This window comes from Rhamphochromis sp. 'chilingali' (assembly GCF_963969265.1).
Source record: "Rhamphochromis sp. 'chilingali' genome assembly, chromosome: 8".
Taxonomy (NCBI): Eukaryota; Metazoa; Chordata; class Actinopteri; order Cichliformes; family Cichlidae; genus Rhamphochromis; species Rhamphochromis sp. 'chilingali'.
In genome coordinates this window covers 38,039,585-38,052,983 of record NC_137935.1, presented here as the reverse complement: position 1 = coordinate 38,052,983, position 13,399 = coordinate 38,039,585, and the positions used below count along the sequence as shown (strand labels likewise).

General features: G+C 40.3%; 1 protein-coding gene and 1 long non-coding RNA gene across 3 annotated transcripts; one reads left to right on the top strand and one right to left on the bottom strand.

The window, feature by feature from the left end:
• Positions 1-2,727: 2,727 nt before the first annotated feature.
• Positions 2,728-5,862, bottom strand: LOC308400963 (uncharacterized protein). 2 transcript variants are annotated; one of them, XM_080889028.1, is made up of 5 exons: positions 5,074-5,862; positions 4,114-4,183; positions 3,531-3,705; positions 3,221-3,386; positions 2,728-3,068 (listed from the first exon to the last, which is right to left on the bottom strand). In XM_080889028.1, the coding sequence occupies exons 1-4, from the start codon at positions 5,149-5,151 to the stop codon at positions 3,221-3,223; spliced, it is 489 nt and encodes a 162-aa protein (XP_080745154.1). In that variant the 5' UTR covers positions 5,152-5,862; the 3' UTR covers positions 2,728-3,068. The 2 variants fall into 2 exon arrangements, with proteins under 2 accessions (XP_080745154.1, XP_080745155.1); XM_080889029.1 differs by having other exon boundaries at positions 4,114-4,880; positions 5,074-5,860.
• Positions 5,863-6,696: 834 nt separating this feature from the next.
• On the top strand, positions 6,697-13,198 carry LOC308401400. Its single transcript, XR_013972560.1, has 3 exons — positions 6,697-6,835; positions 11,624-13,070; positions 13,138-13,198. It is a non-coding gene; the product is annotated as an uncharacterized lncRNA (long non-coding RNA).
• Positions 13,199-13,399: the final 201 nt, after the last annotated feature.

Here is a 13,399-nt window from a genome sequence, read left to right as displayed (position 1 = left end):
TCCAGTATTGCTCCGTCTCCAGCCTTGGTGGTGCTGTTCTCTTATTGTTCCCTTGCCACTGAGAGTACACCTTTGCTGGTTCTGTGGAGAACAGCTGGTTTATTCTCCTGCCTTCTATCTCTCTGGTGTACCTCCTCAAGCGACTGGCCAAGGCTGTGAGTCTTTGCTTGGCAGTTTCCAAGGCCTCAGGTATGGACAGCTTGCTGTATTTCTTATGCACCTTCTTTGCCGCACCTTTCTGCAACTCCGTTAGTTGGCTAACCTCCCTCCGTGCTACTTTGATCTTGCCCTCTAGCCTCCTTCTCCATGGAGGGTACTGCCCCTTGTGGCTGTTCAACTTGTAGCCAAGCATCTCACTGATCACTGCTGCCGTATTGTAGATCAGCTTGTTAGTGTCGGTAATTGTGGTTGTAGGTATTGCCCGTAGTGCTGCATTAACATCATCTAGCAGACCTTCTGAGGGTACTTCACGTAATCTTGGTAACCGGCTACGGGGGATCCAGGTTTCAAGCTTGGCCATGATCCTATTTTTCAGGTCAGTTCCTCTCGCACTCAACGATCCTTCTCCTATCGCACTTGGGGCTATGTACTCAATCTCGGGTGGGGGTGATGATATCTCCCCCCTGACCTGGCGTCCTGACTCCTCCTTGCCGTAGCATTTGTGTTGTACCTCGTCAATCTCTAGCTGTGAGAGCAGTCCCTTCTTTCGAATGTTGGAACACTGAGCTACTAGTTGTTTCGCCGTCATTGTGGATGTTGGGTATCGAAGAATCCATAGGTCCCTCATCCTATACCTGTTCAGATTCAGCTCAATCCCAGCCACTAGTTTATTGTGGATTCATCCATCTCCAGGGTAGTTGCAGTAGTCTAACAACAATCTGCTCCAAGATGTAAGCTTCAGCCTTGCACTTTCTTTTATAGTCAGTTACAGTCAGTTGAATGACAAAACTCCAGGCAAGGAATTTCTTGTTTCCTTATTTAGACAGGGATGTGAGGGAATATATTGTGGCCTGTACCACATTTGTGTGTAACAAAACCATGTGTCTACTACCAGAAACTCCCCACAGCAACTGAAACAGCTAATCTGGTAGTTGAGCATGATTTCAGACCTCCCGGTCTCTCTCTGAGAGTTCATTTCCTATCCCATATATCTCAGATTAAACATCATCTTTTCTGACCTCTGTGCACTCCAGCTACGGCCCGGATTGCGGGCGATCACTCTGCAATGTCTGTCTGTCGGATCCTGGATATCAGTCCTTTGTACAGAGGCCTCTAATATGTCATCAATTAGGAAAGATATGGCCCTGAGGAGAGGACTTGGTTTCCCCACTCACTGATGTCAGAACCCACGTTCATTATGGACTTCCACACATAGGATTGGGACAGGTGAGTCCAGTGGGCCACTTCGAGCCAGCCAATAGTGGGAGGGTACTGTCATAGTCTGCTACTGGTTTGTGTGCTAACTCTCTCAGGGATGTATTGGCAGGCATTCTGGTAGAGTCCAGAAATTCTCGCTCCTCAGTCAGACCAACTGCATTTCATCAACCTCAACAGCCAAAATAGAAGAGAGGTATATTATGATAGACGTTCAACACAGTCAGGGTTGATCCCATGTTCTCAAGTCAAAAACATTATCAGAAGATAACAATAAAATTGTAATAATAATAATAATAATAATAATAATAATAATAATAAAAACTATAAAGAACATAAAAAAGGAACTTTCAACACTGTTGCAAATAACAAAATATATTATTTATTTATTGATTATTAAATCAAATGACAAAATGACGTTACCAACCCAAAATGAACCCATAAAACTCAAAACCCATGGTCAACGACCCATGGATCCAGATTGCTTATTTAACTGGAATAATACTACAGTATATGTTGATTCTGTAAAATTTTGAAATTTTTACTAAATTATAAGTTATAACTGTTCTCCATTAAAATATATGTCAAACTCTATATAACTGTGAAGTCATTAAAGTGTGCCACATAGCTGGATATAATTCACACCGTAATTTAATAAAAAGGATTAGAGCTTTAAATAGAGTTTAAAGTAAAATATTTGCCTTTGCGTAGTGCATCTTTTTATGAGTAAATAAAAAAATCACCATGAAAGAGTTTATCTGTACTACACATCACTAAGTTGCTGTCTTGAAGAATATAGCTGTTACTATAGCTGTTATTTCTCCTTCACTTTGATACTGAAATAATCTTAAAAACTGGGGAATTGTAAGGGATATTTTCAAGATCTCCCATCCAAATATAATATGTGTAGTTACATTTGCTGACGACTGAACACTGAGCAATTTTTGTTGGCAGATTAGTATGTCTATGCACCCTTCACTGTTAGACATTTTATTGTATTTTTACAGCAACTTACTGGCAACACTATTGCCAGTAAGTTACTGTAATTACTAATCTACAGTATCTTTACTGTTGTGATGTTTTACAGTTCAACCACTTTACTGTAAACATATATTACAGTATAACAGCTTTACTGTAAACGTGGTTTACAGTTAGAAAGACTTACCGTGATTAAGTTTTATAGTATCACTGTACTGCAAATGTGGTTTATGGTATAACACTGTAATTGTGTACAGTATAATTTGTTTAGACTGTAATTGTGTTTTACAGCATATAAAATAATATTAACATTCATATTCAATATAAGAACATTTACAAAAAACAATATAATTCAATAAAGTAGTCTCAGAATAGTGAATTAAACCAACATTTATTGTTGATATTTTTTTAACAAGAAAAACATTTTTCAACTGAATAAAAACAATGTCAATAACCAAAATAAATAGAAGCGTACATGAAAACTACACAGTCCTTCACCTTTCCGTGTCTGATTTTTTTAAGGAAAACAGTTTTTCATTCCACTAAAAACAGGACAAACCCACCAGCATGAACATTAAATAAACTATTACAATTGTAAAACAAAAATCATTTACAAAATGTAATAATTATCAGTGGGTCCCAGGAAATAGAATGTGACATGGGATTTAGATTTCCGTTACCAGGATGGTCGGGTTCAGCGTAGTCTTTATCACCACCTGTCAAAGACACATCATCAATATTCATGTTTGCTCAGGTTATTCACTTGTTCACATCTGTCTGAGATCATTCATACTGTCGTATGGATGTGTGTACAGTATGTATATAATTATCAGCTATGTAAAAGATATTATCATCTCTGTATTCTTACCTAGTTGGAAGTCCTCCATTCAAACTCAGAGAGCCGCTGGAGGAAGGTGGTGATCCGAGGGCTGATGCTTGTAACCTTCCTCTTTACGACACGACCTGTCTTGCAGCTTGTACCAAGTTTTGCAGGGCATTTTGTTCCCATGTCTGGATTGATCCTCACAAAGAACCTTTTAACGGAAAAAAGGCTGCTTTAATTTCAAAATTAAAACATACATTACAGCAATCACCTATATGTTTCTGCAACTGTAGTCAAGCTATCACATATATTTCATTCTTAAATGGTGTAAGCTTTAATGGTGTAAAGTATTTACCTCTGTATCATCTCCTGTGTGATGGACGCTGACTCCTGATACTCAAGGTTGAAAACGTAGTATGACGCAAAGAAGACAGCAAGGGTGCTGGCAAAGTCATGCATCTGCTCAGGCTCATAAAATACCTTGCCCTCCAAACTGATCATCCAGCGGCTTGCAGACATGAAATTATTCCCTAAAAACAGACAAGAGTCCAATAAGACAATGTGCTCACCCTTACAAATAAGGTTTCCACAAGAATGCTGGATAGCAGGCCTCACACTGTAAAAAAATAGAATCCACACAGTTTGCTGCTATTTCTCTTATTATTTATTATGTAATGAAAATTATGATCAATTACAGGAAAAAACTGCCTAATGTTTTGGCATTTTGGCCTGTGCTGAAATGTTAGGCTGTTTTTTCCTGTTGGTCATTGTGTATAATAAATAATAAGAGAAACAGCAGCAAACTGTGTGTATTCTATTTTTATACAATATAAAACAGACAAACCCCTGTTAAGTAAGTTGTTGTGGGTACAAATACCACAATAATTACATAGATTTTTTACAAAAATATTACAAGAGGATTGAAACTATTTACTTACCAAGCGCTATTACCCTTGGTGTGATGGGTAAGGTCATCTCTCTCTCAACAGACATCTTGGTGGAAAAAGCCTTTAAAACACAAACACTGAGGCTACATCACACTGTCAGCGCAGCCAGCAAGGGCAGGAGGACAGCACTGCACCACACTGGGCGGGAAAAGACAGAGAGACAATTGTTAATTTAATGTTGCATTTATTTAACCCTTGAAAAATATATTTACATAAGTAAATAAAAGAAAAAAAAACACACAACCCATCTTTTCAAGAATAATTCAACTAATTGCTCTTTTGACCAACCTAACACAGACGTTACACGGTTTTCCTATGAAAAAGACCCTGGAAGACGTTGTATTAAAGGAAAAAAAACATGCTCCCCTTCCCACTTAAAAAAATAATAAATATTAAACTTAGGTTGGAGTTCCTCATGCCACCAACCTAATGTTATATTAACTTTTTAGTGTTGTGTACTGCAGCTCACACAAAATTAAATAAAGCAGGCTAACCTACATGAGCAAGCTCAAAACTGGATAAGATTGTTTTAGCAGTCTCTAAATTTCCAAAAAAAAGTTGTCTTTCTTTATTCTCATTAAATGTGTATTTTTACCTGCTGCTTTAGCTGAAGCTAAATGTCCCACTGTTAGCATGGCCAGCTTCTCAATAGTCATAGAACAGAAGCGCAGGAGGACAATGCACCACACTCGGCGGGAAAAAGACAAAGACTGTCGTTGTGCCTGTGTTCTTCGCCCCTCCCCGTGGAAAATATATATCTAAATATATATTTAAATAAGAAAAGAAAAAAACACACACAACCTATTTTTTCCAGAATAATTCAGCTAATGTGCTATTTCGACCAAGCTAACACCGATTTTAAGCCCCCCCCTCCCCCCCACACACAAAAAATATATATGCTCTTAAGAATTAATAAACGAGTATGTTAGGTAGGAGAGTCCTTTGCATTACCTTATGACGTCCTGTTTGCAGTTTCCACACAGAGGTCCAACAATAACGAGGTGCAAAATCTTTTGTCCTCTCGAGCATATCGTAATGAAGAGTTAACAAAGTTGGACTGTCTTTCCTCTCCTGTCAATCACTGGATCACAGGTCATGTCAGTCAGGATATGGAGTGGTGGTTGGTAGAGGTAGGTGGGTGGGCGGGGCCAGCATGCATTCAGTGTGTGTTTCACTAAGTTGGGTTGACTAGTTCCCAGAAGAGTTCTGTACATGTTGCACGTTCAGTAAATGAGCAATTCAGTTACTGCTCGACTGAGAAGCCTCCGCCAAATTATTACAATATTCTCCACTGACTGAAGTTCGCCTTTGGCAACGCAGTGGCAAGCACACATTTGCAGCAGCTGTGCATGTGCATACAACTGCATGCAGCAGATTAGATGATCAGAATTCTTGAACCTTACACACAGGCAAGTCCCCTAAAAAGTCAAAACCATAATACTTTCACTGGTATCATACTGACAAATGGCATAGGTTGGAGGAAAATCTGGAAATGGTTGGCAGTGAAAGAGTTAAAATGTAATGCACTATTGCAACCAACCACTGAAAGAGTAAAAATACACAAACAGTATGATGAACCATTCAAATCACATAATACAGTAGCACTACTGCTAATGTGTTAACGGTAGGTATAACTACTACCGCAATTTTAAAAAATACAGTAAGTAAATGTAAATAACCTTAATATACCCATAATGCAAAGCAAATTACAGTAATTAACTGTAGAAATGTTTTCAGGTAAGTTACTGGGCATTTTGTGGTATTTTACTGTGAAAAATACAGCAAAGGTTAACAGTGTTCCTTGATCCTTGCTATAAGTTTTTTGTTTTAATAATAAAAGCTACATGGTACAACAGTACAATGAAAATGAATAATACACATTTCAGGTTGATCATACTTTCTGTATCCAGGTTCTTTGTATTCACACTCAAAAGGAATCATTAAACCCATGTGAACCAGCTCATAATGTCCAGCAATGAGCTTATATGAAAAGGTACACAGATAAATCACACATGAATCCACTGTCTGATCTTTACTGGGTCACCACTTTATCCACCATCACCCTTCTACCATGCTTTTATGGGATAATAGGAAATGCGTGCTCATGGGAGGTGGGTAAGGTAGATGAAACATGGACCCTGAAGTAGTGGAAGGTAGAGTACGCATTCTAAAACTGTGGTGGGCCGTGGGCCAGTGACCATCTATATAATGAAAACAAATAGCTTGTCATGCCACAGGAGGAAATCTATTGCCATGTATTTTATGCCATGAAGTCTCTCCGTAAAAAACATTGTATGTATTTTTCAAAGGCTGATGACAATAACATCGGTAGTATCTGTATTATCTGCTGTTCAGTGTCTCCTCTCACTCATGAATGCATGAAATGGAAACTGCCACTGACAAAGGCCATTTGAAGTCATCAAAATTGTGAACGTTAAAGCATAAAAAGTGATCTTGTCTCATTGTGTCTTTATTTCTCCTGGGTCTTTTACAGAGTTTTCCCCCAACATTTCTTGGTCCTTCGAGCCGGAGCGCCTCCATCGTGTCCCATCTCCGTGACCAGTCCTCGTTGTTCGTCTGTCGACAGCTCACACACCAGGTGTGTGATAAAAGTCCAAGAGCGTTTAAATTCGGGTCTTGGCCAACGTCTTAGAAAGCGACCCACGGTGGTGGGACCCGATCGAGGTGGACCAGACCCGGCGACACTGACCAGGTAGATACAGACACACTGACACAATCTTGCGTAAAAGCGCATTTTGAATTCAGGGAATTTAAAATAGCGGAAGTAGCTCGTCGACTGGTAGCTCTGGGAGCTCATCGACTGGTAGCTTTGGAGCTCTGGGTAGCTCCCCCAGCTGGGTCTAGACTGGGTCTAGGGAGTAAGTAGCTCTGGGAGCTCCCCTTATCATAAGGGTTCTGGTCGCGCGCGCGTCGAAGCTGTGAATGTGAATGTGTGTATTGTTTTAATTAATGGAGCAAGCTGAATTTTCACGGTCCAATAAGAGACTGAGCTGCTCCTACTGTGTTTTTCTTTTACTGCTATTCACTGACGTGCTGGTGAGTTGAGAGAACGGTCGAGTTCCGTCTCGTAAAGTTCACACCGCTTTTGGAAATAGTCCGAAAGTAGAAGGGCGTGTGAGCAACCACTCTCGTCTCTAATACCAGCGAAGGTGATAGCAGCTGTATTGTGTATATATTACTTAAACAAAAATAAGTAAATACATAAATAAGATGGGTAATCAAGCAAGTGAAATTAAAACTCACTCCTGCTGACGAGCAGTGGTGAGAAAAGAAAAGTCCAGACGCCGGACAAAAACAGTGTCTGTAAACTGAGAGATTTAAGAAAACAAAATATAAACAGTCAGAAGAACAGAACTCAACTGCCAGTTTAGTAAAACCAGAAGACGAGACACTGTGCAGTTCCCACAATCCTTTTAGTAAACCATCACTCACTCCTGCAGCCGCATCTGCAGCAGCACCCATATCAGGAAGAACATAATAATCCCTTATTAAGTGAAAACTAGAGATCACAGTAGTTTTGTAGTAGTTTAAAAGGGTTGAAAACAGACCCCACTGAGTAGATATAAATATAAAAAGTACGAAATAAAGATAAACAAAGGGAAAACTACAGTAGAAATTATCTTTAGAGTATTTGAAATTAATAATAGCAAGGATAACAACCTGTAAAGTGATATTAACAATGAAACACAGTTGGCATGATGACCATGCCCAGCATGTATAAAATGAATATAAAGCAAATAAGTCACACGAAAATATTTTAATAAAATAAATAAGGTATATTAAGGCTGTGTCACTGTTCAGCCAAGGACAGTGTGTGAAAAGGTAACTGTCTCCACCCTGGGAAAAGGATGATTCTGCAGGTCATCTGAAGCCCTTGATGGATACAAAATAAAATATAAATAATACATTATAATAGAACTGCCTGGTCCGCCATGCAACAGAGAGAACAAATGTGACCGCAGATTGGATGAATTCTAAATTATCTGTTTGCTGAATAAGATGATCCTAACTAACAAATTGGCTCAGGAGTAGTATAGTGGTACACACTGATAAAATATTATAATATGCTATTGCTGTTATATAAGACAAAGAGGATAATATTAACAATGACATAATATTAATATGAAGAGGCACCTTAATCGGTTATGATGTGAAGTGGATAATTGTTAAGCAGTAGTCTGCATCAAGCTTAAGGTTTGCTGAAACTCAGTGTAATGACATGTGAGATGAAGACAATACAGAGAATAACTAAACTAATGAAGTGCATAGAGGCACTTGACCAGCTTGAAACCTATCATCCTAGAATGACACATTGCTGAGATATAGAGCACACCTATAATAACAACCAATAAACAAAACCCTGTAGACAACAGCTAAAACTACAGGATTGAGAAGCTGAATTAAATATGTAGACACTGCTAAGCTGATGAGCATGTTACACATTTTCTTTTCTTTTTATTTATTTGTTTCTTTTAGAGCAGAAGCTGCTGTAACACACCCAAAGAAAGACTCTAGGTCTGACCAACCGTTTCAGTCATGGGCAAAAAGATGTCAGTCAATAAAATTCTAAAAGATAATTTATTGACAAAAAATATATCAAGAGATAAAAGATAAAACAGTCCAGTGTCCCACTTAAGAATTGTATAAAAACACACAGTCCCAAGGCCAGAGCCAGCTATGCCACACAGCCAAGTTGCACTCCACATGTTGCCTTTAACAGGGTTAGAAGTTGTCCTTGGAGACCCACCACCCTGCAAGCATATAGTCAGTGGTCACTCAAGCCTCTGCAACTCTGCTGCCTTTAGGCTGTGGCATATAATAGGCCCTGGCCTGCACAGAGAGACAAAACGACACACTTAATATAAAATTCATAGGGCAAAACCCATCCATCCCAAACATATCTGATTTCATCACATTACATACCTGCACAGAGAGACAAAACGACACAGCAGTGTTTGTAGTGTGGGCTATAAGAAGACCAGTGTATCAGTGCAATCAAGTACACCTGCCTCTAATTAGTCCAACCCCATTCCAGCCATTGGCTCACCAAAAATGTGACACACACAAAACCACTCCCAACCCAGTGCAACTTCACACAATAATATGGAGCTGAATTAACACAGGCACATTAGTCTACCATGTTACAAGCTGCATGCTATTACAAGCCAACATATGCAGACTTCTGCCTTGTTCGGGTGGCAGCATTTTTCTTTTTTCTTTTGTGTCCTGACACGTTTATGTTTTTTGTTTTTGTTTGATTATTTTGTTGGTTTTGGAAACGAATTTAAACGAACTTGTGACAATACTTGAGAATCACAGTGACACATAGTGATTAGGCATATGATTGAAAAATGCCTAGGTTTAGAGCTGTGAGCTATGAGCTGTGAGCAATGCAAAGTTAAATATATATATATTTGTATAAATGGGAAACAACCCTAACTTGAAAGTTTGAAATGTGTGAGATCCATGAATTGTTTGAAGAACTAGAAATTATCTAAAAATGCCTTAAGTGAAAATGTAGAGTTGCATCTATTCTCCCAAACCAAAAACAAAAAAAAAAGGAGAAGAAGCATTCTGTAACTTAGAAATAAGGCTGACGTGTTGACAACAGACTAAAACACTAATCCGCAGGTGGCTATCAGGAACAGAGAGGCGAGCAAAGTCACAAACACCAAGGCTGCAGACAGCCACGCAGAAACAGCAGATAACATAGAGACAACGCCTGCTAGAACCGTGGAGAGGAAGGTCACTTCACACGAGATTGTAGGAGTAGGCCACAGAGAAATAATGCAAAACAGTTTTGAGGCAGCCACTTAAACTGACAGTTTTCAAAGGACAAATTAGTTGTAAAGTCAGCTTCAGGCCACACAACTGTACAACAATTAACTGCCCCTTTAGAACTAGTACATACAGCAAGTGGCCGCAGGTGCTTTATTAAATGCATATATGACCCGTCGTGTCCAGTAAATTTGCTAGGTAGAGACGCTCTGACAAAACTTAAGATAGCAGTCATGCCATTCTTTTCTGGTATTACACCTGAGTGCATGCTAAATGACACCCGCCACATCCACTTTCCAGAAACCGACCGAGTATCACAACATTCTGAGATTTAAACAAACTCCAGGCCCAGATCCACCTTATGATCAGCAAGTGTGGAAGCTAGGAGAACAGCATTTGACCTTACAGCACAGGCCGAAATTGTGTAGGTTACGCAGTAACCACAGATAGTAAAATAATAGAAGCAAAACCACTTTCTTCTTCATATTCTGCACAGAGCGCTGAGCTGTCAGCTGTGATTTGCGCATGTGAAACACACAAAGATAAACAAATAACCATTTATATAGACAGCCAGTATGTTTTCTCTGCTGTGCATCATTTTGCAAAAAATCTGGAAAACCAGAGGAATGATTACACCAACCGGAAAACCAGTTCAGCATGCCAACCTCTTACAACGCCTCTTTCATTGCTACAGGCAATAACTTTGCTGACAGAGCAGCAAAACAGGCGGCACAAAAGACAAACATCACATTGATGGCAGTAAACACACATCAGATTCCACTGGATGTGTTGAAAAATGAACATAAAGCAGCAAGCACAGCAGAGCAGGCAAAATGGCTAAAACACGGTGCAGTTCTGACAAACGACTTAATGATGTGTTATGGCAAGCCAGTGCTGCCAAAATCTCTCCACAAGATGGCGGCATTAGTGACTCATGGCTATACGCATTTGTCATCGGGGGGAATGACCTGTATTGTCAACTCTCATTTCTACACTGTAAATTTTGAAACTTCAGCAAAACAATTTGTCAGAACGTGCATGACGTGTCAAAAATATAATGCTCAGGGAAATCTGCGACCAAAAAGAGGCCGTTTTCCCACTCCACCTTATCCTTTTCACACAATTCATATGGATTTTATTGAACTAAGCGAATGTCAAGGGTCAAAATACGCCCTAGTGGTTATAGACGTGTTCTCAAAATGGCCGGAAATCTATCCAGTGAAAAAGGCAGATGCAATTTCAGTAGCAAAGTGCCTGTGCAATCACTTCATACCCACATATGGCATCCCAGCTTTGATACGATCAGACAACGGCACTCATTTTGTAAATGATGTCATCACTAAGGTCTCTGAAGCACTCGGTTTCAGCATAAAACACCACTGTGCTTATCACCCTCAGAGCGCAGGCCTTGTAGAGAGAACTAACGGCACTATAAAACAAAGGCTCAGGAAATGCATGGCAGAAACAGGAAGGCCGTGGCCTGAATGTTTGGGTTTAGTGAAAATGTGGATGCGCTTAACGCAAGGCTCCCATAAACTAACTCCATTTGAAATCATTCATGGCAGGCCGTTCCCACTGCCGATCACCAGTCAACCAATAGACAAAGCAATCAGAGAAAACACATTAGCAGAATGGATGTCTAAGCTATTGGAAAACAAAGAGATCATTGTACATAATCAACAACCTGATGATGTTTCTCCAGTGTCTTGCAGACTAAAGCCCGGTGACTGGGTTCTGATCAAGGTGCTCCAAAGGAAAAACTGGAGCACACCCAGGTGGGAGGGGCCATACCAAGTCCTCCTCACTACACCGACCGCTTGCAAAATTGCGGAACGACCATCCTGGATCCATCAGAGTCACTGCAGGCGAGTAAGTGAAGCCATCTAAACACAGCTGACAGCAGGCTTGCCCACTTGTTGTGATCTCGCCCGGTGGAGGGGTCAGCTTTCCTGGCCGGGGGGTCTACTCGCGACAGGAGGGTGTGTCCCGTCGTCATGAGGTGGTGGCTCTTAATAACTGCAGTGGCCCTGACCATGGCCGGGCTCCTCATCTTTGCTTCCGTGAGGGACAACAAGTCACGCAATATGAAGAAAAGGCAGACACTGTATGACAAAGGACAGTACACCAAGTTTCCCCATGGCTACGCCACTAACTTTTGGTGGCAGTTTATGAACACTACAGCTCACTGGAATAATAAAACTGACTGCTATGCATGTACCCATATGCCCCTATCCTCGCAGACGTCTGGCCTGTGGCCGTACAGCATACCTGAAGATCGCAGTTGGTGTCTGTTGGGCCTGGCAACACATCCAGGCTACGATACTCTTTGGTCCAAGGCCAACTACAGCATCCCAGCAAAAGCAACCTGGAGGTCATCATCACCCACAAATGTGAACTGTTCCGGACAGACCTACCTACTGACCTGGCCCCAAGTCTCAGACCCACTGCCTGATGTAATTCTACTGAACAAGCTGAACGCAGCGCAACTGCCAGTATGTGTGATGAACAATGGATCACGGGCAGTGGGGGAGCTGCCTACTCACCTATCTACCGGATGCCACTACAAACAAAGACTCAGTACCAGACAGGATGTGCACGGACGGCACCAAGCAGTAAAGGAACCAGAGTTTCGCATCTGAGGAGGAGTGAAATTCTTACAGAGCTTGATCCCCGGCATTGGAGCTGCCGAGGTGCGGGATCATGTGGAGATCAACCGATATGCTCTGCTACGACGCATCAACTTTGACAAAGACCCTGGGACCGGCTTTAGCAGGAGAACAGAAGGCCATCAGAACGATGGTGCTGCAGAACAGACTGACTCTAGACCTGCTAACAGCATCACAAGGAGGAGTTTGTAAGCGGAGACATTTATGAAGCTTTGCAGAATTTGACCATTCTGCAGAAATATGTCACTGACCACACATCTGGAGCAGCTACACCGCCATGTCTAAGAGTAATGATTTCAAAGATGATAACAACTACAATGACTGCTTATGTTGCCGTGCCTCAAGAAGAACAGCATCCCGTTGCAATTCTGTTAGAGGAGAACTTGTAATAACTGCTAATGAATGACGTGGTGATTAAAAATGACTTGTCAAGTGATCATGCACTGATTAACACATTAGTAGTTTATGCAGGTACAATATAAGGTTTTCATCCTTTTATTTGTTGTAGTTTTCATTTTAAATATAAGGTTTTCATCCTTTTAAACATAAGGTTTTCATCCTTTTATTTTTTGTAGTTTAGTTTTATTATTTTTTCTTGTTTATTCCACTTGTTATTTCATTTACTATGATTTTCTTTGTTCTTTTTATTATTTTATTTTGTTTTATTCTTTAGACCAAATGATTTCCATTTCTGCTATGCTGACATTTTGAAAATTAAAAAATTGCTTAAGATACTTAATAAATAACCTTCACAGACAATTGTTGTATACATTTAAAATAAGTTAAAACAGGAGGGAATGTTACAGGAAAAA

What these genes read in the sequence shown, in the direction of transcription:
- LOC308400963 (XM_080889028.1), bottom strand. Translation starts at nt 5,151, where the DNA reads ATGCTCGAGAGGACAAAAGATTTTGCACCTCGTTATTGTTGGACCTCT. An exon ending in ACCAAGGGTAATAGCGCTTG is followed by an intron (nt 3,706 to 4,113) that starts GTAAGTAAATAG and finishes GTCTGTTTTTAG; the next exon opens with GGAATAATTTCATGTCTGCA. An exon ending in ACACAGGAGATGATACAGAG is followed by an intron (nt 3,387 to 3,530) that starts GTAAATACTTTA and finishes TTCCGTTAAAAG; the next exon opens with GTTCTTTGTGAGGATCAATC.